This window comes from Triturus cristatus, chromosome 1_2 (genome assembly GCF_964204655.1).
Source record: "Triturus cristatus chromosome 1_2, aTriCri1.1, whole genome shotgun sequence".
NCBI classification, from domain to species: domain Eukaryota; kingdom Metazoa; phylum Chordata; class Amphibia; order Caudata; family Salamandridae; genus Triturus; species Triturus cristatus.
The window spans coordinates 643,088,965-643,116,326 of record NC_140580.1 but is presented as its reverse complement, the minus strand read 5'-3'; the positions used below and the strand labels follow the sequence as shown (position 1 = coordinate 643,116,326).

At 44.1% G+C, this 27,362-nt stretch overlaps 1 protein-coding gene across 1 annotated transcript; it reads right to left on the bottom strand.

The window, feature by feature from the left end:
* Positions 1-7,069: 7,069 nt before the first annotated feature.
* ADIRF (adipogenesis regulatory factor) lies at positions 7,070-21,632 on the bottom strand. The gene is made up of 3 exons (XM_085607822.1): positions 21,402-21,632; positions 9,466-9,528; positions 7,070-7,348 (listed from the first exon to the last, which is right to left on the bottom strand). Exons 1-3 carry the CDS (start codon positions 21,466-21,468, stop codon positions 7,254-7,256), a joined length of 225 nt encoding a protein of 74 aa, XP_085463948.1. The 5' UTR covers positions 21,469-21,632; the 3' UTR covers positions 7,070-7,253.
* Between the last annotated feature and the right edge of the window lie 5,730 nt (positions 21,633-27,362).

Here is a 27,362-nt window from a genome sequence, read left to right as displayed (position 1 = left end):
GGGGAGGTCCGGGGGGCCAGCGGATTCAACACCAATGCCAGTAGACTCAGTTTCTATCTCCACAGAAGATTCTATCTGTATGGTCCCTGTTCCAATGAGGAGTGATGTTCCATCAGGGCAAGTGGCGCCTTCATCCTCAGTGGGCTTGTCCACCGTGCCCACTGTATCTCCGGCTCCCACTATAATATTAACAGCATCAGATCCTGGTACCAGTGAGGTTTCTACCAGATCCAAAAAACATTTAAGGGGCAGCCCAAGGGGTAGCTTGGCAAGTTCAGCATTAGCAGCTAACAACGAACCACCTCCCAAACGGAGCAGGGGAGGTACCTCGCAAAAGGAAAGGCAAAAGCCCAAATTAAAGCAGCAACCAGATAAATTATCCAGGCATGAACCTATGGCCCCAGACGGCACACAAGGGTCAATACAGAATCCTATGCCGGAAAGCACTACCCACATCCCGCTGGTTTCCGATTGTACTATTGACCAGTGGAAAAGACTTGAGACATTGGTGTCTGTGCTCTTGAATCCATTATTATGTAAATTACGGCTAATCGAGGAGAGATTGTCGCTGATTGATTGGCTAAATAGTACATCAACTAACCCACCTAACACAGGGGTATATCGTTGCAACTGTCTAAATCAAGTACCACCTGTGGCCTCGATGGCCCCCGATCCCCAGAGGTGAGAGGGTCCGTGTTAGGGACATCATCATCTTTAATGGGCTTTAATCCACGACCAGTTAGCCGTGTTGATACAGTAACCCATACCCCCGAATTCAACCCTGTGGCAACATGCCTCGAGGTTCAGTTTAGGACTCCGGGGGTAAGGAACGCGAGGACAGTGGTGGTGGGGACCGATAAGGTGCAACAGGAGGGTTATCAAAGGGCCCCAACTGAGCATATCCCATCAACAACAAATGAGTGGGGAATCCACTCTAGTGGCCCCCATTAGTCGTGATCTACCAGTAATAGACCTCCCACCACAGTGGTCCTGACAGGTGTGCCAGGACCTAATAATACACTGCACAGTTAATCAATAAAGTGGCGCACTGGATGTGCAAGCATGCCGGATTTAACATCATAGAGCATCGGCACATTTTGATGGCCAGGAGGGTTTCATGGATCGGCAGGTGGAGGAAAGTTTTCCCAGGCGATAGTGTAATTGTTACGCTTAGATATCCTGAATTAGCGCATAGGATCCTTTCACACTCACCTGGTTTATTTGCATTTGAGTCCGGCATTAAACCTCTGACGTTGGGCTTTTTTAATAGTCCAACGCCCAGTTTTAATTTTCCACAGCGTTATTTAGGACAGGAGGAGGGAATCGCATAGGTTGGTAGGCCTTTGGCTCTGAGTAATGCATTTGCCCCACTGTGGGATCTGGACGATATTGACTGACTACATCATTGGGAGGGTGTGGGCAGAGTTAGTGATATCCCTTGGGTTAACACTGGCATAGTAGGGAGGAGAGAGGAGCTCCATCCGGAGACAACATCACAAGTCCCAATTGAGTGCAGGGTTTCTAGTAATTCGGGGACAGATAACACAGACAGGGCTGTCACCATGCTTAGTCGCACCGTGCTTGCTGATTCCAGCGAAGGGAGTACCGTGGGAGATATAAAGATTATTTCATGGAATAATAGTAAATTTATGGATGAGCAATGGCTAATTTATGTGAGGAGGTTCCATATAATTTGCCTTCAGGAAACATGGGAGCCAGGGAACAATTTTTTCATTGAAGGATATAAAACCTTCTTTTGCCCAGCAGTAAGATCGGTCTCTGGTCGAGCAAAGTGGGGTTTGATTATGTTTATAGATTTGAGAATTCTGGGCAGCTGGAAGAACCTGGCATGGGACTCCAATGTTGGCCAGGGACTCAAATTCTCGAATAACACTTATTGGTTAGTTTTAATACATTTTTAGAATGCAATGTCAAATGTGCAGGGCCTGAACAGTCTCCAAGAATTAAATACATGGCTGGAGCACACAGGTGAGAGAGGGCTGGCGCAATCACAATTGATTCTAGTTGGTGACTTTAATTGCCATCTGTGCCCTAATTTGAGGGCGGCCCAGGGTGACTGGTCTTCTTGCTCACTAAGAAATGGACCACACATGGAGCACAATCAGGAGGGGCGGGAACTGACTGGTCTATTACATACTTATGGGTTAACCCACACGATGGATTTGATTGCTAACAATAAGGGTATATCGGCCCATCCGACTTTTAAAGGGAGAAGATCTCATTTGTATATTGATTTTATTTTTGTTTCTTTTATATTGAGAATGTGTATTTCAATTTTTATCATTCAATATAGTGTGTTTAGTGACCACAACCCACTGATTGTATCTCTTTTTGTCCCACATCACCCACCAGCACTGAATAGATTTGTAGAGGGAACAACGATTCCTGTAACGGACCAAGGCAGAAGGTTGCGTTGGGCTCAGGTTGATACTGTTGCTTTTAATGTTTCTCTGTTTAACAGAGGCAAGCAGGACATACTGAATTGTTTAGACCTAGAAGTGCAAGGGGTTGAACTAGTAGATGCTTTCAGGAACATCACGAAGTTAGTGGATAGTTTACTGAAATCCTCCACACATGCGTCCAGCCGGGACGCCCCCAGATGGTTCGATAGCCAATGCTCACGGGCCCTAAGAGAGCTAAAAGTGGCATTGAAGCAGGCCCGAGGGACAGGGAGCAGGTGGCGGCTTGCTGTTTAAGCTATAAGCAAGCCGTCAAGGGACGAAAGGGCCAATTACAGCAGAAAGCTTGGGAGGAGCTCACAGAGGCTGCAGAGTTGAAGAACTCTACCCATTTTTGGAGAGTAATTAATAACCCTTGCTTTAAATATTTGAATAATCCTGGGTTAAGCAATAATATTTTACCAGAGCAATGGCAGCAGCATTTCCAGGGTATGTATAACCACTCACATAGAATGGAAGAGCTGCAGACCCCAAATCCAGTACTAAACTCCAACTTCTTTACCTTTTCTTTGGACGAGGTGAGAATAGGAATTGACGGTTTTACGAGGAATAAGGCGCCGGGACTGGATGGGATCCCACCAGACCTCTTCCACTGTGACACAGAGATCTGGGCCCCGATTTTAACTAGGGTATTAAATGTGGCAATCAATTCAGTAATGCCAGCATCCTTGTCCTCTGACATTATTGTCCCCATCTTTAAGAAAGGTGATAGGGATAGTCCACACTGCTACCGCCCCACATCTCTTATTGACGTCTCAGTGAGGGTTTCGGAGCGGATGATTCTAAACAGGTTGTTGGAATGAGCAGAGGCTAAACAAATCATCACGGACGTCCAATATGGGTTCCGCCCAGGGAAATCCACTACAGATCAATGCCTCAACTTGTACCTTATTACCACAAAATATACAGTAGCTAAGTCAGGGGCATTGTATTTAGCTTTTATGGATCTTACTGTGGCTTTTGACTGTGTAAATCGACATAAATTGTGGCTAATTATGGGCGAGCTTGGGGTGGACCTGGTGATAATTAATATTTTAAAATTGTCACATTTTAATACATCAGCGGCTGTTAGATATACACAGGTAGGGAAGGTAACGGATTATTTTACGTGCTCGAGTGGCGTCAGACAGGGATGCATATTAGCGCCGTTCCTGTTCACCTTATATATTAATGGCCTAGATTCTAACCCTGAGTGCAATCAAAGCAGATACCCCGAGGATAGGCTCAAGAGCAGTCCCGGTTCTGCTTTATTCAGACAACGCGGTGCTGCTCGCCCGCACCCCAAAGGGTCTGCAGCTTCTAATTGATGGCTTTGTGACTTTCATGGAAAACTTGGATATTCCCCCTAACCTCACAAAATCATATAATATGGCAATGGATAAGAAGAAAAGTAAATCCTATAATTATATCATAGGTTCACATACCTTAGGGAAAGTCCCTGCCTTTTCCTATTTGGGCATTTTTTTCGATGGACATTTGAATTTCAAACATTTATTAGAGAAGTGCCTGGCCCTGATTAGGACCACAAGTTCTATTGCTAATTTTGCACAAAGACTAGGATGTTGGACCCCGGAAATGATTTTAAAGTTATACAATTCAATTTGTTGTGCTAAGGTTTTATACGGCAGCGAGGTTTGGGGATGTATTAAGGCTAATAATCTGCAAAGGGAGGATAATAAATATCTCAGGCGTTTAATGAAAGTTCCTCATAGTACTTCGGCATTCAGTGTTCACGAAGAACTGGGGCTCAAATATATCTCTGACCTGGTGGCAGTTAAATCCCTACTCTGTTGGGTGAAGGTGTGGTCAAATACAGAGGCAGGTTTGAGTAGGCTGGTAATCCAGGATTGTCTATCCTTAGATCACACGCTCAAAATTCCCTGGTTAAAATACGTCAGGGATTCTTTTTATAAACTAGGGCGCATAGATCTGTTCACCATACCTGATAAAATGAGAACCCAGGATAAGGCAGTCACTAAAAACCTGTACTTTAAGTACACCATGGCGCAATGTGAAGCCAGAGAACTTTCAAAACATACAGTGATAGAACACATATTAGTCAAATCAACCCAGGGTATAGAATCATACCCAACACTAATAATTAGTGCACATGACAGATTTTAAATTACCCGTTTTGGAATAAATCTTATTCATCATCTACTGGTGGTGCCGGCAGGTTTTATTATGAATTCAGAAGAGAGAGGGCCCTGTGGCTGCGACAACAGGTCTCCACAGGATACCCTACATCTAGTTCTACTTTGCCCGTATTACGCCTATCCTAGAAAATATTTCCTGAAGGGCCTTTTAAGAAGGGTCAGATTTAGGCAGGCACGTGTAGCCTTGTTGTTTTTAAAATTGTCATCATATGTTTTTACACTCTTCTGTGTTTCCAATTTTTTAAGAGCTGCTTTAAAGTCAAGAGCCACGAGGGGTGTTTGAAGCCTAGAGGTATTCTTGTCATGCTGCACCTCTACGTGTTGTTCTACTGTTATAGCAGATTATTTTACGGCTTTTTTTTTTTTACAATTGTTAATTTGTATTAAACGCAGATGGACTGATATTGATAGCAGGTGATATAGGTGTGAGAATGACAGTATATAGAACCGGTGTTATTTATGTATGTGGTAACCCATTTAAAGATTGTCTGTGTGATGTTTTTGTTTGTATAAATAATGTATCTTTTATAGTAATAGTTTTTAGATGCCGAATAAAAATTATTATTACTATTATTATTACTAATAAACTAAGTCAGTTGACATGCCAGAATCACAAATGTTGGATGCAGCCACAAAGATATCTTGTCATTCAATCCCCTATGGAGCGCAAATACCAACACATATATTACCTATATGACAGTTGTGGTTTCATTCATATCATCCATTGCCAGAGGTTTTTTGTTCTGCGTCAAACAAGGAGTTACCACTAGTCGAGTATATCCCATGCCCATTCCTATCGTGACTATATCAAACAACACAACACAGCAGCTCAATACCCAGCGTCATTAACTTTTCTTTCATTGCACCCTCTGAAGAAGCTCATATCCATTAATTCTCCTGCATTCTTTGTACGTATTACTTCAAGTATATATCATAACTTTGTTATATCCTCAATGAGGCTGCTGCCATGCCCTAGTCGGATTTCCATTATACTGTGCATTTTACGGCGGTCATGCAAACATCAACCAATCTACTAAATCTTCTGTAACTTTATCATCAGTTCTTGCAAGCTTCATGCTGTTCCTCCATGTTACAGCCCATTCCAAAATATTTTGTACCCAGCTTTGCACCTGCGGCCCCCGCTGTTTCTTCTAGCATATTGCTATATGTCTTTCCACCAACATTGCACCTAATGCTGAGAATTTTGGGGCAGATTTACAAGCCCCTTGCGCCTCATTTGCGCCGCCGTTGCGTCACTTCTGTGATGCAGCGGCGCCGTAAACCTTGCGCCACGTTGCGCCCTGTTTACAACGTGACGCATCTAGGGAGATGCGTCACGTTGTAAAGCCTTGCACCACATGAAACCTGCGTCAGGTTTCCTGTGGGCGTTACGGCGCAGGGTGGGCGTTCCCTAGCAGGTACGCCTCGTAAATGTGATGCAGTGAAATCTACAAGATTTCACTGAGTCACTTTTACGGCCATGCTGCATCAAAACCTTGCGCCTGCTTGAAGCAGGCGCAAGGAGTGGCGCAGCATGTTAGGCATAGGGCGCCCCCGAGCCTTCAAGGAGCCGCGTCGCCATGGCGCGCCGCATTGTAAATGCGGTACATCAGTGGTGGCGCATGGGTGGATTTGCCTGTCGCAAGTGTTCTGGCGCATCCCTGCTGATTTGCAGAGATGCGCCAGACCTTGTAAATATGCCCCTTTGACTCCATGCTGCATTTGTGGTGGTTGGTAATGATGCACAGCAGACATTACTTGTGTGTTTTTTGCTGGAATCCATTGTGTTACAGGAGGAGACGCTCTATGACTTGCTGCCAGAATCCAAGGATTAATGGGTAGGAAGGACCACGTCATATGCAGTATGTTTTTCTGAGCATATGAGGCAATCTGCACCGCTCCACCGGTTTTATTTTGTGCAATTTTACCGAGGCAATATAGGTTCTATGTAATATATATTTTGGACTAATTTAATTCTATCATTACTTGGAATCTTCTTAATCTGTTGCAATATCTTGCCTCGTTCTATATCAGAGATATGGGCTCAGAGAGGCCTCCCCTCCTTAACCTTCGAGCCTCAAGCTTCACCCCAGCCTTCACTTTCTTCAACTCAGCATGAAAGTTTGCCATCAATGGTGAATGTAAAATTAAGAGGTCTTAAAAGCTCTTCCTCAGTCGATTTTATATTCTTACAAACATTATTTCGCATTGAATGATAGACTGAAAGATAGACTGAAAGACGCAGAGGTTAGCAACAAGAAGATCTAAGACTAATGTTAGCTGCCGCTTTGCTGGTGATATTTCCAGCTTATTGGTGCTTCTGCCTATTTTTCCACTTATCACAGAATAAATGATCAGAGACAGCAGAGATCACAACCCACTTATATGATTGACATTTCTTAACTAGTAACTAGTAAATAAGATAATTCAATGAACAATACAATATTTTTTAATTATTAGTCACAACAAAATAATTCCTGGCGCCACAGCTAATGAGGTTAAGCATATTTACCGTCTCCTACAACTAAACAATTATGCATTTTTTGCTAATTTTTAATGCTGAGATTCCAATCCAAGCAACCATTTGAATCTTCGGGCATTTTCAAAAGACGAATCATTATTTCTTTCCCCATCCCCCGGATATTCCTCCAGGAAGCTGATCTTTGACTTGATTGCAGGTGTCTTCTGCAGCTTTAGTTCCTTGATCGACAACTGCAAAAACAATGAATTCACAGTGGTGAAATAAGCATCACGACGTACTAGCAGTAGTTTAATCTCAGCTGCAATCAAGCAGAGATCGAGGAAAACTTCTTCCATGCCGCTTTTTTTTTCATTTCTGTTGGTTTGATTTAATTAAACAGGTTGAAAAACGTGTACATAGTGATTTCTGGTCATTAACGGCAATGAAGGGGTCCAAGAAACCATGCATTCGTATTATGTACTATCATTATAGAGAGCTTATCCCTTAAATGAGATCGGGTTCCTCTGTTTCATTCATGTGAATGTCATATATGACCAATATGATTTAATCAATATACCTGGATTAGGGTTGATTTTAATGAATTCAATTTCTCTGTTTACTTGTAAATTGTTTTCAATGTCCTCCATTTTATACACATTGGTTTCTTTCCTCCGTTGAGGAACTGTGATGGATTTCAAACATAATTATTTAATTGTATTTCAGCTATGAAAGCATTTTTCTTTCTCTTTTTTCATATACATTGTGTTTTATTATCATATTTTACAGCCCTGAAGATGTTCCTTTTTGCCAAAAGGAACGAAACACGTTGGCTGTTATGTGTTTTCTTGATGAAGAGTAAAAAGAAATTTTAATTGACAATTTGGACTGTTTGTCATTTCATTATACTTAGGAGTATGCTCTCCCCCAATTGGATTTATGGATTACTTCTGCAGATGTCTGTAGAGGTACTCATAGCAGCTGAGCACCGGAAGAGGCCACACTTGGGGACAAAATGTATGTAAAGGACTAATCAGGGGTGTAGCTAGGGTTTTCTCTTGGCCACAGCTGCTCACACTGTCTACTCATTTCTGCATGACATGGTAGACCAGTTACATCTTACTAAGTAGTTTATCTATCACTACAAATGGTAAAATTAACTTCTAATATAGCCGGAGCCGAAAGATTACCTGGAGAAGTCTATGATGCTCTCACAATGAGGCGAAATTGTGGAACCAGCTCCCCACCCACATTCGTCTGGAGGCCAATTACTTGACTTTTTGAAAAAATATAAAAACTTTTCTGTTTCCTTGAAGATCATCTCGGAGTTTTGTGATTGGACCGCTTCAAGCGCCTGTGAGGCCTTCGGGTAGCCATGCGCTCTAGAAATGCTGATTCATTCATTCATTCACCACCTGATGAACATTTATGACGTTGGGCATACCTCTAAAGGTATGGACAGGTAATTCGACTTTTTAATAACTATTCTTCATCATTGTCCTCCTCCGACACAGGTTTTACAGTACTGCTAATGCATATGACATAGTTCTAAACTTCTTGCAAGTTTCTACATAATTGCAACAACTGCTGAGCAATCTTCACAGGCTCTTTAAGGGGCTTCACCCACCTAGGATTATGAAGATGAAGGCACTTTAATTACAGAGATATTTGGTCATTTAGTGCTACATAGATCTGGGTGATTTTCACCTGAGAAAGACTGGTTCAAGTAGAAAATGTTCACAGCCAATTTTATGCAATAAAATGGCAAAGTGCATTTTTCCAAATCTTGTAGAATTTCACCTAAAAAATAATCTGCAATTACATTCATATCCAGTTCCCCGATGCTTTTACAGGCACAAGACATTCAAAGATAGTGCATTCAGTGGAATTTCTGCCCAGTAGGGCTCAAATGTGAATTCTGTTCCAGGCATCTTGCTTTATTATGGTCCTTTATCTGCAATAAATTGAGCGTTATAGATTGTTTTATGTATTAAGGTTCATGGAATGGTAAATGGTGCATTTGAGGGTATACTACAGACAGGATCAATCATATAGTTTCAAGTTCTAGCTTTCCACTCTAGGTTTGTGGATACAGTTGGTGTCTCAGAAGGAACATGTACATGATATTAATAGGATGTCAATGTCTCTCAGTTTATATACCACTGGGAAGGGTAACCTGCCTGTTGGTTTTAGTGTCAAATCTCCTTCTGACCAACAGTACAGCTAATTCAAAAGTAAATAGCAGATCTGTTTGGGCAACATTCCAAACTCTAAAGGTACACAAAAAAATGCATTTTGATCACTTTTTTATATTGCTTGTTGCAGGTTACTTTCTAGGTGCTTACATGAAGATGGTACTAAAATTGCTTACCTTCTTGTACACATTTCTTGCCCTGATCAACACAGTCTTGGACAACCTGTTGTCCTTGCTTTGCTGAAGAAAAGAAATAAGAAAGACTTATATAGGCAGATCACATAGATTATTTTTCAGGTTAATGTTCTCGATTCTTCATTTTGCAGCAATATTCGTGGGTAAGTAAACATTGTCATAGAGCCATATAAAGCCTGTCTATTGTCAAAATCAAATTTAACCAGTGTGCCTCAGATATTTCTTAACTGCTTCTGGCGGCTATTTTAGTTAACTGATTGGTTCATTATTAGTGCCATTTGTGACATAATTTCCTGTGTTAGTTTTCTTATTTCATATCTGTGCTGATGACAAATATTGAAAATGTACCTCTCTTCAGAAAGGTCTACAGCGGATGGGATATCAGACACATTTGTGGCAGAGTATCCCATCCACCAAACTCCAAATAAAGTCTTAAATAATGAATGAAGCAAGTAACAAAATAAGTGGCAAAATAAATGCTAGCATGATTGGTAGCACAATGGGTCCTATTATAGGAAACTATCAGAACTTAAAATAATTAATTGAGCCCCAGAGAGTGGAATCACCAATATGCCAAATAACCCTTCCATAGCATTACATTGATTTGTTTCATAATACAGAACCTTCCTTTGCTAGAGTGAGATACAAATGTTCCCAGATGCATCGTGGTAAGGAGTTATTGGGGTGAAGGAAAGGAAAAAGAACCAGGGAGTTACACTGCATCATCCACTCCAAACCACAGCTCTGACACTCCCCTCGCAGTCTGGCTCTTGCTTGAATCCTAACCCCATTTCATTCTGCTTCACTAACAACTGGCTAATTAGGTAAATGTGGGTGTGGCCATAACAGTTTCCATGCTCTATCCATGCAGACATTATGCTGGCTGGAGTGTTTGTATGCGTATGTTTGTGACATCCTGCTTGTGTGTAATCATGTGCATTCTAATGATGCTGAACAGTGAACTATTGTGGTCAGTACTGACTTGTGGCTATTCCTGGGTTAATGAGAGTCTGTTCTTTTTACAGTCTATCTATACCCGAGGTAGGTCTGGGATGGGGGTGTGGGGTTTTATGCATTGCCTTTCCTTACGCTATCCTCAAGAGCAGATTGGCATATGGAGCATCTGCCTCATACTTTCACATTGCTTCTTCCCACACTATGCTGTGGTCGTACTTTGAGAATCACAGGGGGAACACAGGTTGAAGGAAACCTGAGAAGTGTTAACATAGTGTGAAGATGATTACAGCTCAGAAACAAAAAGATTGTGTGTTTTCCCTTAGTTAGTTAAGACACCCAATTCCATACCCGAAGAAAAGATCAGCCTTCTCTACTAATACATCAGCTCCAGGTTCTGCTAAAGAAAAGCTTCACAAGTACTATGAGCCAGCTCAATTACTCACAACTAATAGGAAAATCCATGCAGTATGGGGGTCCAGTGATACCCCAAGTGGAGGACTAAACTTTTATAGGTGACTTAGATGAGGGAGAGGATCAGAAGACCAACACTGCAGCAGTGATATATTTTGGGATAGCTTCCCAGAGGGTGGAAGTGTATTGCTTCCATTTCTGTGGCTGGAGGGTGGAGACCTGGACAATGAAGTGAGTAGGATGGAGACAGGCTGCCCTTTGTCCTTAATTGCTGCTTCAAAAAGTTAATGACCACCAGGTGCAGCGAACTCATACTTCCTTGTGCTCATTTGGTGGGTACTCTTTCCTAGAGCCAACACCAGTTCGACCTGCAGTGAGAAGCAACACTCTACACAAAGACAGGGATAGTGAGAAGAACACTTGCAAAGAACCAAATCAAACTGGTTCTGCAGCATTAGATGGTCACAAAGTGATGGAAATGTAGCATTTTCCCAATGTTGCAAAAAAAATTACACTTTTAAAACTATCTCTTCTTTCTTCTAGTTTACTAAATGAAAACATATTGGTGAAGAAGAAATTAAGAAAAGTGGGGTCGTTGAGTCAGGATCCCATAAACAAATGTGTCAAATTCTGAAAAATCTGATTAAACGTGAAAAAGAAGAAAATCAACTAAAAGCCACGCAGAGAGTTAAAGGGAATCTTGTGATTCATAGAGTAAAGTCCAGTACATGCTGTTGCCCTTCGAATATTATACCTTTTCCATTGTACTGTAATTGGGCTCTGTACTCTGAGAAATGCATCACCTGAAATACATTCAGGGTTGTATTTATCACAAAGGGAAATTATTCATGGTATGGCTTCACAACCAAACAATCCCATGTGGTCTGGGGCACAATTATTGAGTTTCACTCACACCACCAGATGCTGCACTTACCAACAATATAGCAGATTAGCCTGACCTTTTGTTAGGGACTGCACGCTCATATTTTGTTCTTGATTCAGTCAAATACCAGAAGTTGCAATAGCAATGTATGCGCACACAGACCCTCATTCAATGCTGTGTGTATGTTGCCTTAGAAAACTGGTGTTGGTTCCCATACAGCTAAGGAAACCTGAGGAGTTCCCCATTCCAACTATCTTAATTATCTCCTGTATAAAGTTGAAGAACCTTTTGGTCCTCTCCTCAGCCATTTTTGCAGTTGATCTGGACTAGAGCAAAAGCATGGTGGCGATGAATGCTGGTCTGGCTTTTGGATGGCTCAGAAATGTTAGATATTGCATTTTTTGCGTGAAAGATAATTCTGTCTCCATAGCTGTGCAGGATATTAAAAAAATGCACAACCCGTGCTGGATAGGAGAAAGAGGGAGAATATGGATGCTATACACACTTGTGAACCCGCTATATTTAGTACATCCACTCAATATTATTGATCGGAATGTTACATCAACAGATGTATGTATATATACAGTAGGTGTGTTGCTCACCACACGTCTGATGGTATAAAGAGGAAATCAGAAACAATGAACCCACTGGTGTGACCAGTGCCTAACTGGTGAAGAATGAATGCCAGTGGCTGAAGCTCTGCTCAGAAGCCTGCAGCTAGTGCTATTACATGTCAGCTCGCTGAATGCCAAGGCTTTGTTGTCTTGAATCCACCTCATGCCTCTTTAATCCACTGCCAGACACTCACTGCCCCATTACTCACTCTTGTGGGTTCATGCTTTATCTCTTTGTAACAGTTTTCCATCTTTCTCTTTCTTCTTCTTTCCCTGTTGTTTTTTTGTCCCTCACTTGCTCTCAGAAAATGCCTAACGGGGTAAAAAGAAATGTGTAGATCACCCAAAATGTGGACCGGTGAGCCCCACTGGCAACCACCAGCAAAGTGTAAGCACTGGGTGTGACACCATGCACGACAAAAGTAGATCTGGAGCCGCTGGTGTGTTGTGTTGTCAATGAGGCCCCACAGGGAATTACAGGTGTGGCTAGATATTTTGACATGCTAATTCTACATCATGTTAGTTTAATGTACGTATGTTCTATAGTGTTAATATGTAATGGGCTTTGGTTTATCTGATTTGACTGTTATATGTACTCACATAGTCAGCTAGATGTAAATCTTTGTGGAAAATGCACGATATTTGTAATCTATTTGATGTTATTTTCCTATTGACCCAGTTTATGTTATGGTGCTCATTGTGATTGTGTGAGGATGTTTGAGAACTGTTGCACCAACAATTTCTGATTTATTTATTTTCCTTCAGCATGGTGGTGATCATTTCTGCCTCCATTGGTTCCTGTGTGATTCTATTGTAGTTCCCATCAAAGGCGAGTGTGTTGTATTTTTTATTTTAAGGCTGAGTGGGTTTACCTTTGAGCTGAGTTGGCTTGTGGTATTTAATATTTAAGTGGTATTGTGTGTAATCTTTGTAACTTCGGCTGCATTCCACTTTTATAGACATGCTGGTGGATTTTCGTGGACCTCTCTGTGACCCTGCTTGTTAAGTTTCCTCTGCACTGCGCTTGTGCTGTGCTTGAGAAATCTATTGTTTTTAATATAAACTTAAAAGGGGGTTACATCCCGCCTCCTCTCTTTCCTGGCGGCTTCTCATTGGTTCCTGTGCGTGCTACTTACTTTTTCCTCCATTTACCAATGCTTGTTCCTCACCTGCTTCTCTTATCAATTTCCCTCAGATGAAATACTGTTAACATCCGCTTTGGTGGAATTATTTTTTCATAAATAAAGTTTTTCTGCTTTCTGCTTCTTCGTCTTGCAGCAGTTTTATATAGCTGCAACTTGTCACTGGGAGAGATTCAGTAATTTGCCCAGAATCTCAGAATGTTGCACCCACGAGACTCGAACCAGGAATCCCAGCTCTTTAGTCAGCAGCTCTGACTGCTGTGCCACATCCTCTCTGCTCCAGTGATGGTTGTCAGGGAGCTCTTTGCTTCAGGTGACTGATTAAAACAGCTTAGTATTCATTATATAGGCGAACCGGGAAACAGTGTTTACAACGCTGCAGTTACCACGCAGGAAGGTAACAACGCGGTCTACAAAGACCGCGTTGTTACCACGCATGGCTTTACATCGCAAGTCATTTCTACGACTTGCGCTAGGTGGCGTGCAAAACCAGGGAATGTGTTGGATTTTAAGTCCAAAACATTCCCTGCTGTTGCGCTAACTGGAGTAGGAATAGTAATTTATACTATTCCTACATCCAGCGCGCCATCTAGCGCTAGTCGTAGAAACGTCTTGCGATGTAAAGCCACGCATGGTAACAACGCCGTCCTTGTAACGACCGCGTTGTAATCTACCACGTGGTATTTGCTAGCGTAGTAACGTCATACATTCAGGCGAACCCGATGCATTGCCAATACTTGTTTTGCTCCTTGTCACACCCATTTTGGAGAGATAATGCTCCTCACTTTTTCCACACCTACATTCACCCCTATGGCCTTGATTACAAGTTGGGCGGTTAGTTCCGTCCCGTGTGTAAACCCCTTTTTACGCACGGGACTGAATTACAAGTTTGGTGTTATTTAATGCATTCAATAATTATTGGATGTGTTAAATAACTCGACAATTATTAGATTTCGGCAGGGCAAACCTGCTGAAATGCAACAGGGTTAATGTGTACGCTATTTATTGTATCATGTGAATTTTGGTGTGTTAAACACCAAAATCCAGATGTTATTCCCCATCAACTCATAATAGGTGCTATTTATCACACCCGATAAATAACAAACCCCAGGGTATTGTTATTTACCAGGTGTGATAAATAGCACCTTTACTTGTAATCACAAATGTAAGTGTTATTCATCTCACATGATAAATATTAATACCAAGGGGTACGTTATTAATCGTGTGTGATAAGTAACCCCTATTACGAGTTTGTGGGGAGCACATGTGGATTTTGGGGTTTAATGCCCCAAAATCCGCATGATACAGTAAACAGCGTATGGTTTTCCCCTGTTAAATTTTTGCAGGTTTCACCTGCTGAAATTTAACGAATATTGAGCTTCTTAACGCATCCGATATTTATTGAATGCGTTAAATAATACTCAACTTGTAAATATGACCCCTGCGCAAACATGCCTGGCCACTCTCTGGGAATCTTCATTACTCCGAGTCCTAATTTTTCACATTCCTTTCCTCCCTCCATAGTTTCTGTTTATGGTGATTGTTTTGTATTTTCTTTCTTTGGTATTCTCAGGCTGTCCTAGTAGCGTGAGTCCCCCTTTATGCATGTGTAAGGAATGGGATGGGAAGACGGACAAGGAGGTAATGCCCGGTTACTCACTGGTAATCTTCATTACTCGGAGTCCTGGTCTTCCCGTTCCATTCCTGAGCCCGTCCCTCCCTCCCTAGTTTCTGTTTATAGTGATTGTATTTACTTTCTTTTGGGTTTCTTTGGTATTCTCAGGCTGTCTTGGTGATGTGCTTCTCCCTTTATGCATACTGGGTAGGCAGCGCCATAATGGGGGAACTATTTTGACCGTAGCTAGGTAATAGGTTCCGTGGAAAAGGCAAGCTGCTCACGTGTAAGGAATGGGATGGGAAGACAGACGAGGAGGTAGAGAGTTTAAACATGGGTCGGAAATGAACAACCCACTCGTAATCAGGCCCTGCGTAGTTTGTTTTCATGTGCTGTATACAGGGCTGGGCTGGGAACCGAAACGGGCCCTGCCCTACTGCTCTGCTGGCCCCCCTTGGGGGTGAGGGGGGGTGCGGCCGAGCTGTTTGCTAAGGCCGGTTTCGGCTGATTTTAATACAGGGGGCCGATTTTGCCGGCCCCTGGTAACAAAAATGGCCCCACAGAGGCCCAAAGCCGTCCCCCTCCCTGGTGGCCCACCGGGGAAATGGCCAGTCCGGCCCTGGCTGTATAGCCTACTCACTACTATTGCATATACATTGGTGTATGGGGCTTTGTCACTTGCCATTTTGCTGCGCCGTGCACAGCAAACACACAGTGAACTCTTCTGTCTTTGTGGATCGGATCCATGGTGTTTGTGAAGGGATAAAAAATGATGGGTGTTTTTTGCTGTTTTGTCTGTGCTTTTTCAGACATCACTGACTCCCCAGACGTAAGCAGCCTTGCTGAATTCCTGCAGTGGTCTCTGTTCCCACCTGTTCCCCTGTAGGGCTCCGCAGTGCGGTTCCCTGCTGGGCTAGGCTATTGTCATAGAGGGCTGGCTACCAGCACACTGATGGATTCAAGTTGACCAGGGCATACATATCATCATTGTTTAAAAAAAATTGCATGTTTGGCCCATAGGATTTTCTATAATGAAGGCCCTAATGTTTTAACCGATACATTTCAAGTAAATAAGTATAGCAGATCCTTGTGCTCAGCGGAGGCTCTTTTTCTCTGCGTTCCTGAAATACATTTTTCACGCAAGGTAGGGAGAGCTTTCTCCTTTCTTGCCCCCAAGACGTGGAACAACTTAGCCTTATATTTATGGAGCAAAACCAACCACCTCTGTTTTCCAAAGGGCTTAAAACTTCATGTTTGAACAGTCTAAGGGGCATATCAGCAAGCTGGCGATGACAAATGATCGCCGCTTTAGCGTCCGTTTTTGGACGAAAAGCGGCGATAAATTTATCGTTTAATCAGCAAGGTCATGCTAACGCGTGATTCCTTGCTTTAGCTCCCTTTCCCATAACGCCCACCTTTGCATCTCTAATGAGATGCAAAGTGGGCGTTCCGTCCCAAAATAACTGGAGAAATGTCGCTAACCGACATTTCTCCAATTATCAAGGGAATCGCTAACAGGCATAGCGATAAGAAAAGTAGCGCTAACCACAATTAACGCTACTTACCTTATGCCTGCTTTCACCCTGACTTAGCCATTATATCCATTGTAAGGTGGATATAATGGCTAAGTATGCCCTGCCTTATCAGCAAGATAACGCCAAAATGTGTGAGATTATCGCTGGATTTCCAGCAATAATCTCACTTTTGGCTGTTAGCGCGAGGAATTTTATTGCTTTTGAGATAAGCGTTGCTGATAGCACGCTATCTCAGCGATAAAATTCCACGATAGCCAGCGATAATTATCCTAGCGCTAAGTGCGCTTAGCGATAATTATCGCCGGCCCTTCCTGATATGCCCCTTAGTTTCTCATTTTAGTGAGAAATTGGTAAGTGTATTTGGCTTTAACTGGTTAGCGCCAGGACACACTTGTAGGGCAAAGGATGTGCTTTATAAATACATATCATGATCATTATCACCATCATCATGAGGCAGAAGGGGAGGGTCAGAGGGGGCCTCGACTGGCTCCCCGAAGGAGAGATGAGGTGCTCCATTTTCACCTCCTCCCTTCCCCATCAGAAGCTGGTGGTGTCCTTCCCCTCGCCTCCTGCTCTGGGGGAATGGCGTGAGAGGCAGGCTGAGCTGCTGAGGGACACCTGACCTGGGGGTCATACAAGCAGCTTCTCTGAACCATGGGTCAGCAGCTCACATGTCTCTCAGAAGCTGCACGACATCTACAGGCTTATTATGATGAGAGTGCCCCTCAGGCTAAGAGTGGTGTGCCAGGGAGGCGTCGCAGCTGTCAAAAAAAGTACTTTGCTCGTGTTCACTGTAGATCGAAGCTTACAGTCCCTGTAGAGTTGCTTAAGGAGATCACCCACCTGCTGGAATTATGAGGGTTGGAGGAAGAGCTGTCAACTAGGATCAGCCTCTTTTAAAAGATCCTTTTGAATGCAGCCCCATTTCTGAATCCTACCTCTCTCTGGCGGGGCTAATATTAGCAGACAGCAGTGAATCTAGGTAGAAATTAGAGAGAAGCACTGGAAATGCCAATAGGGTGGGCTTTAATGTGCTGCAGCCTGCACTCACATGGACACACTGCTCACACTACAGCCAGGCAGACACAGCCCCCGCTCTCCACTCATACAGTCACACCCCATATCCTTTACTCACATAGGCACTTTGCATACCATGCACTCACACAGACACGCTGCTTACTGTACATTTGCACATGCACAATGCTGACATTACACCCATGCATACACACCCCTCAACGTGCACACACACAACATTCAGACACCCCCTCACACCCTCCACCTACGCAGACACTCCCAATACAGCTACACTGCTAACTTAGCAGTAATAGAGGCACAACTCACAGTACACTCATACAGACATACAACTCCCCCTGACTCTTACAGGCCCTTCGTTAAGAAAATGTGAACCGTAGCGTGTGATCTAGGATTAATCACGAGTTCTGGAATTCAGCTTAACTGAGTAAGCTATAAGCAATCTAGACACGTATTAGGGAACACACCTGAAATATTATGTTATGTTAAGGAGTTTAAAGGCTCACTTCCCACCAGAGTAACTATGTTGTGCTACAGAGTCTATATAATGGATGTCTTAGACAAGATTGATTAAGGGTAAAAGCTATGTTTTCAAGAGACATCGAAGTGTAAAGTGGATCTTGGCATTTTAAATAAAGGTTGGCAAGATATTCCAGAGTGTGGATGCCACCAGAGAGAGGGTTCTCACATCATAGCACCTGTAGCAAATGACCGGTACATTAGAAGTCAGGAAAAATTGTGCTTCCCACAATAAAGCCTTATTGACAAGACTTCAGTACCGTTAGATTGGGTAACAATAAACATCTGCTATTCATTGGCAAGATACCCAGTGTTGAATGGGTGCTTCAAAGAACACTTTGAGGCCTATTCACAAACTGCACTTTGTACTACATTTAGTAGTGCTATAATAGCAACACTTACATACTATAAAATGTTCTTCAAAATCCTATGTGCGTAGAACTTCGCCTATCCTATCTTTTCTCTGCCCCGTTTGTGGAGGTCTTCGCACAAACAGGTAGGCGGTTTAGCAAGAAAGATGGACGATACCTGAGATACCTGAGAGACTGGCTGGAAATGGGGAGCGGGGCTGACTGGAGAATGGGGAAAATTTACTGTATGACTAGCATTGCTTACTGGATGAAACACTACTGCCTAAAACTCAACACTGAGAAACCAGAAATGCTGATCTTCGGCAACAACACCTCCCCATGGATAGACTCCCAGTGGCCCTCCGAACTAGGACCCTCACCTACTCGGACAAACCATCCTCGCAACCACTGCATTATCCTGGACAGCAAACTCACCATGAAAAGCCTGATCAACGCAGTCTCATCCGCCTGCTTCATCACACTTCGCATGCTGCGGAAAATATTCAAATGGCTCCCCATCAACACCAAACATACCGTCACCCAAGCCCTAGTCACCAGCTGCCTGGACTACAGCAATGCTCTCTAAGCAGGAACCGCCACTCACCTCCTGAAGAGACTGCAAACCATGCAGAACTCAGCGGCCAGACTCATCTCAACTCCACAAATGGACCCACATCACCCCTCACCTCAAGAAACTACACTGGCTCCCCATACAAAAGAGATGTCAATTCAAGATGCAGATCCTCACCTACAAAGCCATACACAACCAAGGACCAGCATACATCAGCCACCCCCTGAATGTCCACCAATCTCCCTCTCCCTCGCACATATCCATTGCATCCGCTGAAGCAACAGTGGGGGATGCTCCTTCTCCTACCTCGCTGCTGACCCTGGAATGACTTCCACCTCTCTCCTAGACTTCTGTATGGCACTCAAGACCTGGCTGTTCAACTGAACCCAACCGAAGCCACAAGTATCTCCTGGATACCCTCATGCGTGATTAGCAGCGCCTTAAAAATCCTGATTGATTTGATGATTTGATTTCACTTCTAAGTTGAAAGGTAGTAGGAAGGGGTAAGAATATGCTTATAGAGGGGCTTTGGGGAAGCTGCTGGCACAATTCAAGAACCCGGTTCCAGAGCAATAATACCTGCCGGATCGGGAATCCTGTGCTTCTCACATTCCAGCACTGAATACAATTCAAATCATCAAACCTTTACATTTAACTTTCCTTGTTGCTTCATCATATTAAAACAACCTCTGCTCTTTGTATTTACTATTTCGAGCTTTATAACCGCATAAGTTATGCTAAGACAGTAAAGATAGGTACTGATCACTCCATGCTCAGCTTTCCTCTCTCCTTTTTCTTCAAGTCTTGCACAGTTGGCCTTCAACTCCCTACATTCCCAGCACAACCTCTTTTATTCAAAGCGATCAGGCTGCCTGGGAGTACAGCTAACCTGGACATCTCTCGCTCGCATCTTCATCTTCATTATCTACTGGCAGCCACATACACACATCCTCATCCTTCTGAAGCTCCCTTCTGCCTTTGATAAGTCTGATCAGTAGTTCATACTAACTACTATGTTGAGTTTTGACATTCCCTTCTGGCTCTCCTCCTATCTTGCCGACCAATTGTATTCCGTGCCGCTGCTCGAAGTGCCCACCCTGCTAGAAGTAGTCATGCCAAAGTCACGTCCTTGGCCATCTCCTCGAATAGATGTACACTACGTCCCACTGCAACGTTAACCCCTTCTACTGCTTCTCCAACTACATATTTGGCAACAGCAACTAGATAATGTCTTTTTTGATAAAAAAATGGCTTACGTAGCTCAAAATCTTGCAGGATAGTCATGCGTTGCCTAATGATTATGCCTACAATGCCATATACTTGCTTATTCGTAACCCCAATTCTGTCTATTGCTGTTCTTTATCTCTCCTTCCCCTGCCTACAATCTCTGGGGTATATTCAACAGTGAAATGTAGGTTCAGTCTTATTATATCTCAGCCACCATCTTGGCCTCCTACAAATGTTCAGCATTCACAAGATTTTCCCATCTCACCTTCCACTCTGGTAGGACTCTGATTAATGTTATAGTCCTCAGTTAACTTGACTACGACAGCACCATCCTCCTGGACTGCCATCATTACTCCTTCCATCCGCTATAAAAGCTCTAAAATTGTGCCTTATGCACAGCTTAGGTGTTCGTGCTCCAGTGGTGTCTTCCATTTTTTACACCATGGACGCTGATTCAGGGAGTGCAACATGGCCCTATCTATATTCCTCTTGCCACCTTGCACAGCCCAACCCCTCCAGACTCTTCACTCACAAGTCCAATACCATCTCATCATCCCCCCCCAGTCCATCTGCACCATCTAACCTGTCTGATGGCTTTCTTTAGTGGAAGTAAAACGTCAATGACCTGTGACCTTCTTTCTTCAGGGAAACCTACAAAGCACATCTCTTGGACCTTATGAGCCACTCCCACTCCTGTCTTTTTTATTCCCATCCCTGTCTTTTTAATCCATGATCGCTACCACCGACTATACAAAGTACATACTCGAAGCCTGTTGTTAGCACTCTAAGGACTACAATAAAATTGATGTATTTCTGCTGTCTCGCTAGCTTTCCTCTCCTCATTTTATCATTTACTCTAATATGTCCTAAAGGGGACAACTTCCAAAAAGGATTATAGCTTGCCTTGATTATTGACGAATACATTAACATAAATAAATGACAGCCATACCCATTCAACGGTGCATGATGCCAACATAGATATCAGAGCGGGCATACTCAGCCATGCAGTATGCATATGTCTCCGGGAGCTAGGTGACGCACCCAAAACAACACTTTACGTACCAACGTCCTGAGCCTGGCTCTCGGCGTGCTTCTGGACGTCACCGAGCCCCTTCTTCAAACCAGACATGATTGCCTCTTGAACCGTACTGCAATGGGCACCGAGGGAGGGTACTGCAATGTGCACCGAGGGAGGGTGACTGCCAGCTGTTTGTTCGGGTCTAACATGCGTTATTAATATATAAAGGGAACGCCACACCCAGTGCCCACGGGCACGGGCGCAGTCATCATCCCTGTTGTGAGAGAACTGAGCAGCTGGAGTGGACTGGCAGCTTCTCTGGGTGTGGCGCGTTCATCTTCTTTAGTATTTTTCCACGAGCTAGAGGCAATTGTACTTGGCTCCTTTTCAGAGTACATTCCAGCTAGAAGTGCCCGTTAAAAAAAACATACAAAATGGCTTGTGTTGTTTTACCGTCAGTCCACCGAATGTGATGACAAACTTACAAGTAATCCCTCAGTTCAATTTCACTGGTCAACCTCAGTGGTGCTGGAACAATTTTCGGAGTGGAGGTGCTGCTATTAATCTTATATCACTGAAATCATAGTGAATGTGAAAAATTTCATGTATCGCACAAAGAACAAGTGTAGCAAATGTGCCTCACCCATTCACTAGGGGAGGGGTAAGGGTGTGGTATGTAGCTGGTGGTTTATTGGAGCATTGATGTGGTAGTGGACTGTAATTTACAGAATTTTTTTTTCCATTGCAATGGCAATTAAATTTGCATGGACACATACAGTTTTTCTGAAAATTGTATAGCGCACAAACAATAGCGTGTGAAAATCGGGTGTTAGAGAATATTTATCCTATGCAAATGACAAAGTAAAGTGGCCTGTTTTCTTTACTTGACAAAAGAAACCACCACGGCTGACCACTGGTTCAGCACCTCAAACCTAGTATGTACAATAGTAGATGTCCTGTGCACAATTCTTCCAAAGTCCGCCGCAGAGGGACTCCACTGAAAATCAGATGAGGAAGCACTTTTAACAAAAGAGGAAGGTGCACCAGAAAAAAGTGCAAACTTGAATGAGAACTCTAAGGACTCATTCAAGTTTGGACTTTTTTCTGGTGCACCTTCCTCTTTGGCCTGTTTTCTTTCCAGCATGCTTCAGAAGTACAAAAATGTGCTTTCTTAATTACTGGCATATTTTGAAATATGTGTATAGTTCATTTTCAGGCATTTAAATGTTGTGTATTAGAAAAAAGAATTACATCCCACAGCCTTTCCTTTCACCCTCTCTACCCCTGCGAGATTGTCACTCAGGTCACTTTTACAAAATCCGCTCACTTTGCAGTCAGAAAAAACAGTAGTGAGTCAGAAGACCTAGCCTGGCATTTGACCTTTGTTTATGAACACACAGCAAATGTGACAAGGTGAATGCAAGATTTTAACCTGCTGAACTCCAGCATGGTGATTTTTTGGGGTGCTGCAGCACTCCCTGAATCCCCACTTCCAGCACCTATGCTCAAACTCTAAAACACCGGTTTAAAAAGAAAACAGGAGCCCTAAATGCCCCATGACGAACCCTTGCAAAAGTTGTAGATGGGACACCAGAGTCCCAAGACCAGGACCCTTACACGTCATCTCCGGCTGGAGGAAGGCACCACAGCCCTCTGGCCGGACGAAAACAGATCAAAGAAGCTATGCTCGAGGCTGCTGCATAACATGCAGTCAAACAACCGCTCCCCTGGCTGACCGCACATAACATAAACATTCTGGCTCCCACTGTAAATATTCTACAGAACGCAGTGGAGAAATCAAGATGGTGATAATACAATGACACCAGCACTATTAAAGTGTCCTCCTTGCACTGAGAGAGATCCTCCCGCAGTGGAGCCTAGAGAAGCCGGTAGCATGGCAGCCCGGAAACATTTCCCCTGCTCAACCACACCTCCCCGGCCAGAGAAAGGCGCCACCAACCTCCGGCCGAATGAGCTCAGTCTTCGGGATCCGGAAGGCCATGCCAACCTCGCCCGGATGAAGGCACTGAAGACCTCCATCTGGCAGAAAATAACATATAATCCAGGAAAGGTCTGCTGCACTGCGAGCAGATGCTACTCCTCTTGCAGGTCACAGGAGACTTAACACATCAACCCTGTCTCCGAATGACCTTCTCCATGACAAACACACATGCTGCCCCCAGTCACACTGGCACCATGCAGCAAGAAGGAAGCTGCACACACATCTTGGAGCAAGTACACTGCCCGACGTCATCAGTGATGTCATCAGTGATGTCATTTGAAATGTCATCAGTGATGCCATCAGTGATGTCACTGACCATGTCATGAGTGATGTAATATGTGACGTCATCAGCAGTGCATTGCGGGGGCGCGAGTTATAATTAGCTGACATAACTATAACGGGGGAATTTCAATGGTTTTGTACGAGGGAAATGTCCAGCTAACTATAACGCCCCTGAAACCTATGGTTTTTTCAGTGAATTTCTAAGGTTTTTTAAATGCTAATTTCTAACTATAACGTGCCTGAAACCTATGGTTTTTTCAGTGAATTCTAAAGGTTTTTTAAATGCTAATTTCTAACTATGCCTACAGAGATAGGACATGTGAAGAAAGAAGAAAATACGCACAGAAAGAAAAAAAAAGAAATGCTGAAAGAAGCAACGTCCTCAAAGACGAAGAAAAGTGCAGGAAGAAGGATAACGTGCAGAAAGAACAAACAGAAGAGCAGAAAGAAGCCTTGTTGCAAAATCATCCTGTACCCTCAATTTTTTCAAACGGATACTGGTGGTAACTGAGTCTGACTAACCAGTCCTAGAGCCAGTGCTATGTTAAAAGACACTCAGAATACAGTGAAAACACCTACATACACTATGCGTTGGGGTCCCCCTGTGATCAGCATGACCTCCTCTGTAAGCCCCTAGTATATAATAGGGCAGGAGATTAAAACTACCTCTTAAAACGCGCCACAGGGCGTGTTTGCACACGTCACCTCAGGCCCCGTCCCCTCACTTCCCCACTGTGTAAACACACCCTGTGGCCGTTTTAAGTTGGGAGATTAAGTCCCCTTGAATACTGAGGTTCATTAGGGTCCAACTAGACCACTAGGTACCTCCAGTAAGCGCCACAGAGCTGCGTTGCAGAGAGATGTAAAAGGGGGCACGGCCTAGACCACCTCTCTGCAACGCAGCGCAGTGGCGCTTACTGGAAGCACCTGGTGGGCTAGTTGGGCCCCAGGGTCCCTCAGGATTGAAGGGGAATTATTTCCCCAACTTAAAACGCGCCACAGGGCTTGTTTGCACACGTTAACTCAGGCCCCGTCCCCTCCCTTCACCACTGTGTAAACACGCCTTGTGGTCGTTTTTAGTTGGGAGATTAAGTTCATTTGAATCCTGAGGGTCCCTAGGGTCCAACTAGCCCACTAGGTACCTCCAGTAAGCGCCACAGAGCTGCGTTGCAGAGAGGTGTAAAAAGTGGCACGGCCTAGATCACCTCTCTGCAACGCAGTGCAGTGGCGCTTACTGGAAGCACCTGGTGGGCTAGTTGGCCCCCAGGGTCCCTCAGGATTGAAAGGGAATTATTTCCCCAACTTAAAATGCGCCACAGGGCGTGTTTGCACATGTTACCTCAGACCCCATCTCCTCCCTTCACTACTGTGTTAACGCGCCCTGTGACTGTTCTAAATTGAGAGATTAAGTCCCCTTGAATCCTAAGGGTCCCAAGGGTCAAACTAGCCCACTAGGTACCATCAGTAAGCGCCACAGAGCTGCGTTGCATAGAGGTGTAAAAAGGGGCGTGGCCTCAGAACACCTGTCTGCAACGCAGCTCCCTGGCGCATACTGGAGATACCTGTTGGGCTAGTTGGCCCTCAGGGACCCTCAGTATTGAAGGGGAATTAATTCCCCAACTTACAACTGGCCAGGGGGCGCGTTTGCAGAGTGCTGCAAGGAGGGAGCGTGGCCTCCGGCACGATGCCGGTCTTTTATTTATTTTATCTTTTTAAGAAGGAGGGCTGTGTGGCCCCCCCCTTCTTTTACTAATTTACTGGCCCTGGGGACCCCATCCCCCAGGGCCTGCACCCTAATTTTTTTTGTTGAAAAAAATAAATTTGGCCCTCCCAAGGCCTTAATCGGCCCCGGGGACCCCAACCCCTGGGTCATGGCCTTTTTAAAAAAAAAAATCTTTAGGAGGGGGCTGCGTTGCCCCCCTCCTCAGGCCACTTATGGCCCCGGGGACCCCATCCCCCGGGGCCGGCCTTTGTTTTTTATTATTTAAAAAAAATATATATTTATAGAAACACCTAGGACATGCTGGACAAACCGTACGTACCTATCACCATGACGATTTGTGTGATATTCATTAAAAGGCGACTATGCATAGAATGAATCCACATGGAATGTATTTACACCGCTAGTGAAGCTCTGACGTGTCTGACGCCCAACCGTGCCTAATCCCGGCGCTCCCGCCGGTGGGTACTCTCCAAGTAGACACCCTTGTTGTTTATTTATACAAATATGGGTAGCTATTGATGGGCACATTTAATATACACGCACACCAAGCCATTCAAAGGGGATTCGACAAAAATTCGACCAAACTATGCAAGAAACCCCCCTCACGGTTAATAAAATACACATCCACCGCTGGATGTGTAATACTTTTTATTTTACTCTCTGGAAAGGAGACAAACCTCACTTGAGAGTCACAGCGTGCTCCTGGCTGAGCCCAATGCTGTGTTACACCCACCTGTGCCCGCCGAGTGCCTCACATCTCTGTGTTGTATTCCACCAGCTAGTGCGTATGCTATGACACTCTCTAGCCCATGTGCACTGTAACAACCCCCCGTGAATATGTCATGCCACACTTGCCTTTGCACGGGTTATATTGCACCATCAAACGTGCCTTCCTCGATGCCTATGTTATAACGCACAGCGCTATGCCATACATATTACAATCTGGGATCCATATCTTTGTCACAGTGCATATGCAACGTTACACTCCCCAGCACATATTTTATATTGCAACTTTAGAGACTAGTTAGGTTACACAACACTGCCCTGTGCATATTACACTCCAAGGCGCATATCGCATAGCACGCGCTAGTGCCTGTGCTATCTCGCGCTTTCCAATGAATCTGTCATTGCGCACAATGTATTGCATATTATATTTCACGCCCCGGTTCATCTTATATCACACTTTTTGGTGCATAGTTTATACCATATACTATATCTAGTTTTCATTTTCAATCGTGCTCTCAGGACTATGTTCTATATAACACTGCGTCCACCTACCCTTTTCACGGGCATTACATTTTGCGATGGGGGGGTGGAGGGTCAGGGGCTTTTTCTGCCAAGTGAGCCCGGAGTCACAGTCACAAACATCCTCTTCTTCCTGAATAAAAGTGAGATTATGCTGCATACTTGTTCATATTTTAAGTAGTTCGCACAGGCACACATTTTAAAAACAATAAAGTTCCTAATACCCACCTTCTCTGAACAGTTAGCTTGCTGCCCCATCCACCTCCTCCCTATCCTCTGTTGTCTGAATCCATGGACTAGCCTCCTCCCTCCTGCCATGCATGGTCTGATGTGCTGCCACTGCCCTCCATTTAGCATGATGTACCAGTCCACTCCACCTGCCCTCCATTGCTCAATTATATGGCCCATCATTGACCTCCTGCTTAGCCTCTGTGCTTAGCTTGCCACCCCTATTCTCCTTCCCCCTGCCCTCCGATGTCTTTGTGCATGCCCCTGCTCCATCCTTTTTGCCCACCATGTACCATGGACCTGCCACTCCTATCTACTCTGAGTGTTCTGTTGAGCTGCCACTCCCCTCCCACCTGCCTAGCATTGTCAGATGACTGTAACTTGTACCTGCCACCTCCACCCTGCCTGTCCACATGCCATGCCCCTATCCCCTTCCTCCTGTCCTCCAAGGTCCATTTTACTGCCACACCCTTCTGCCCTCCCTGGTCTGTTGAGAAGCCCCTTCCCCTGAACTCTCTTGTCTGT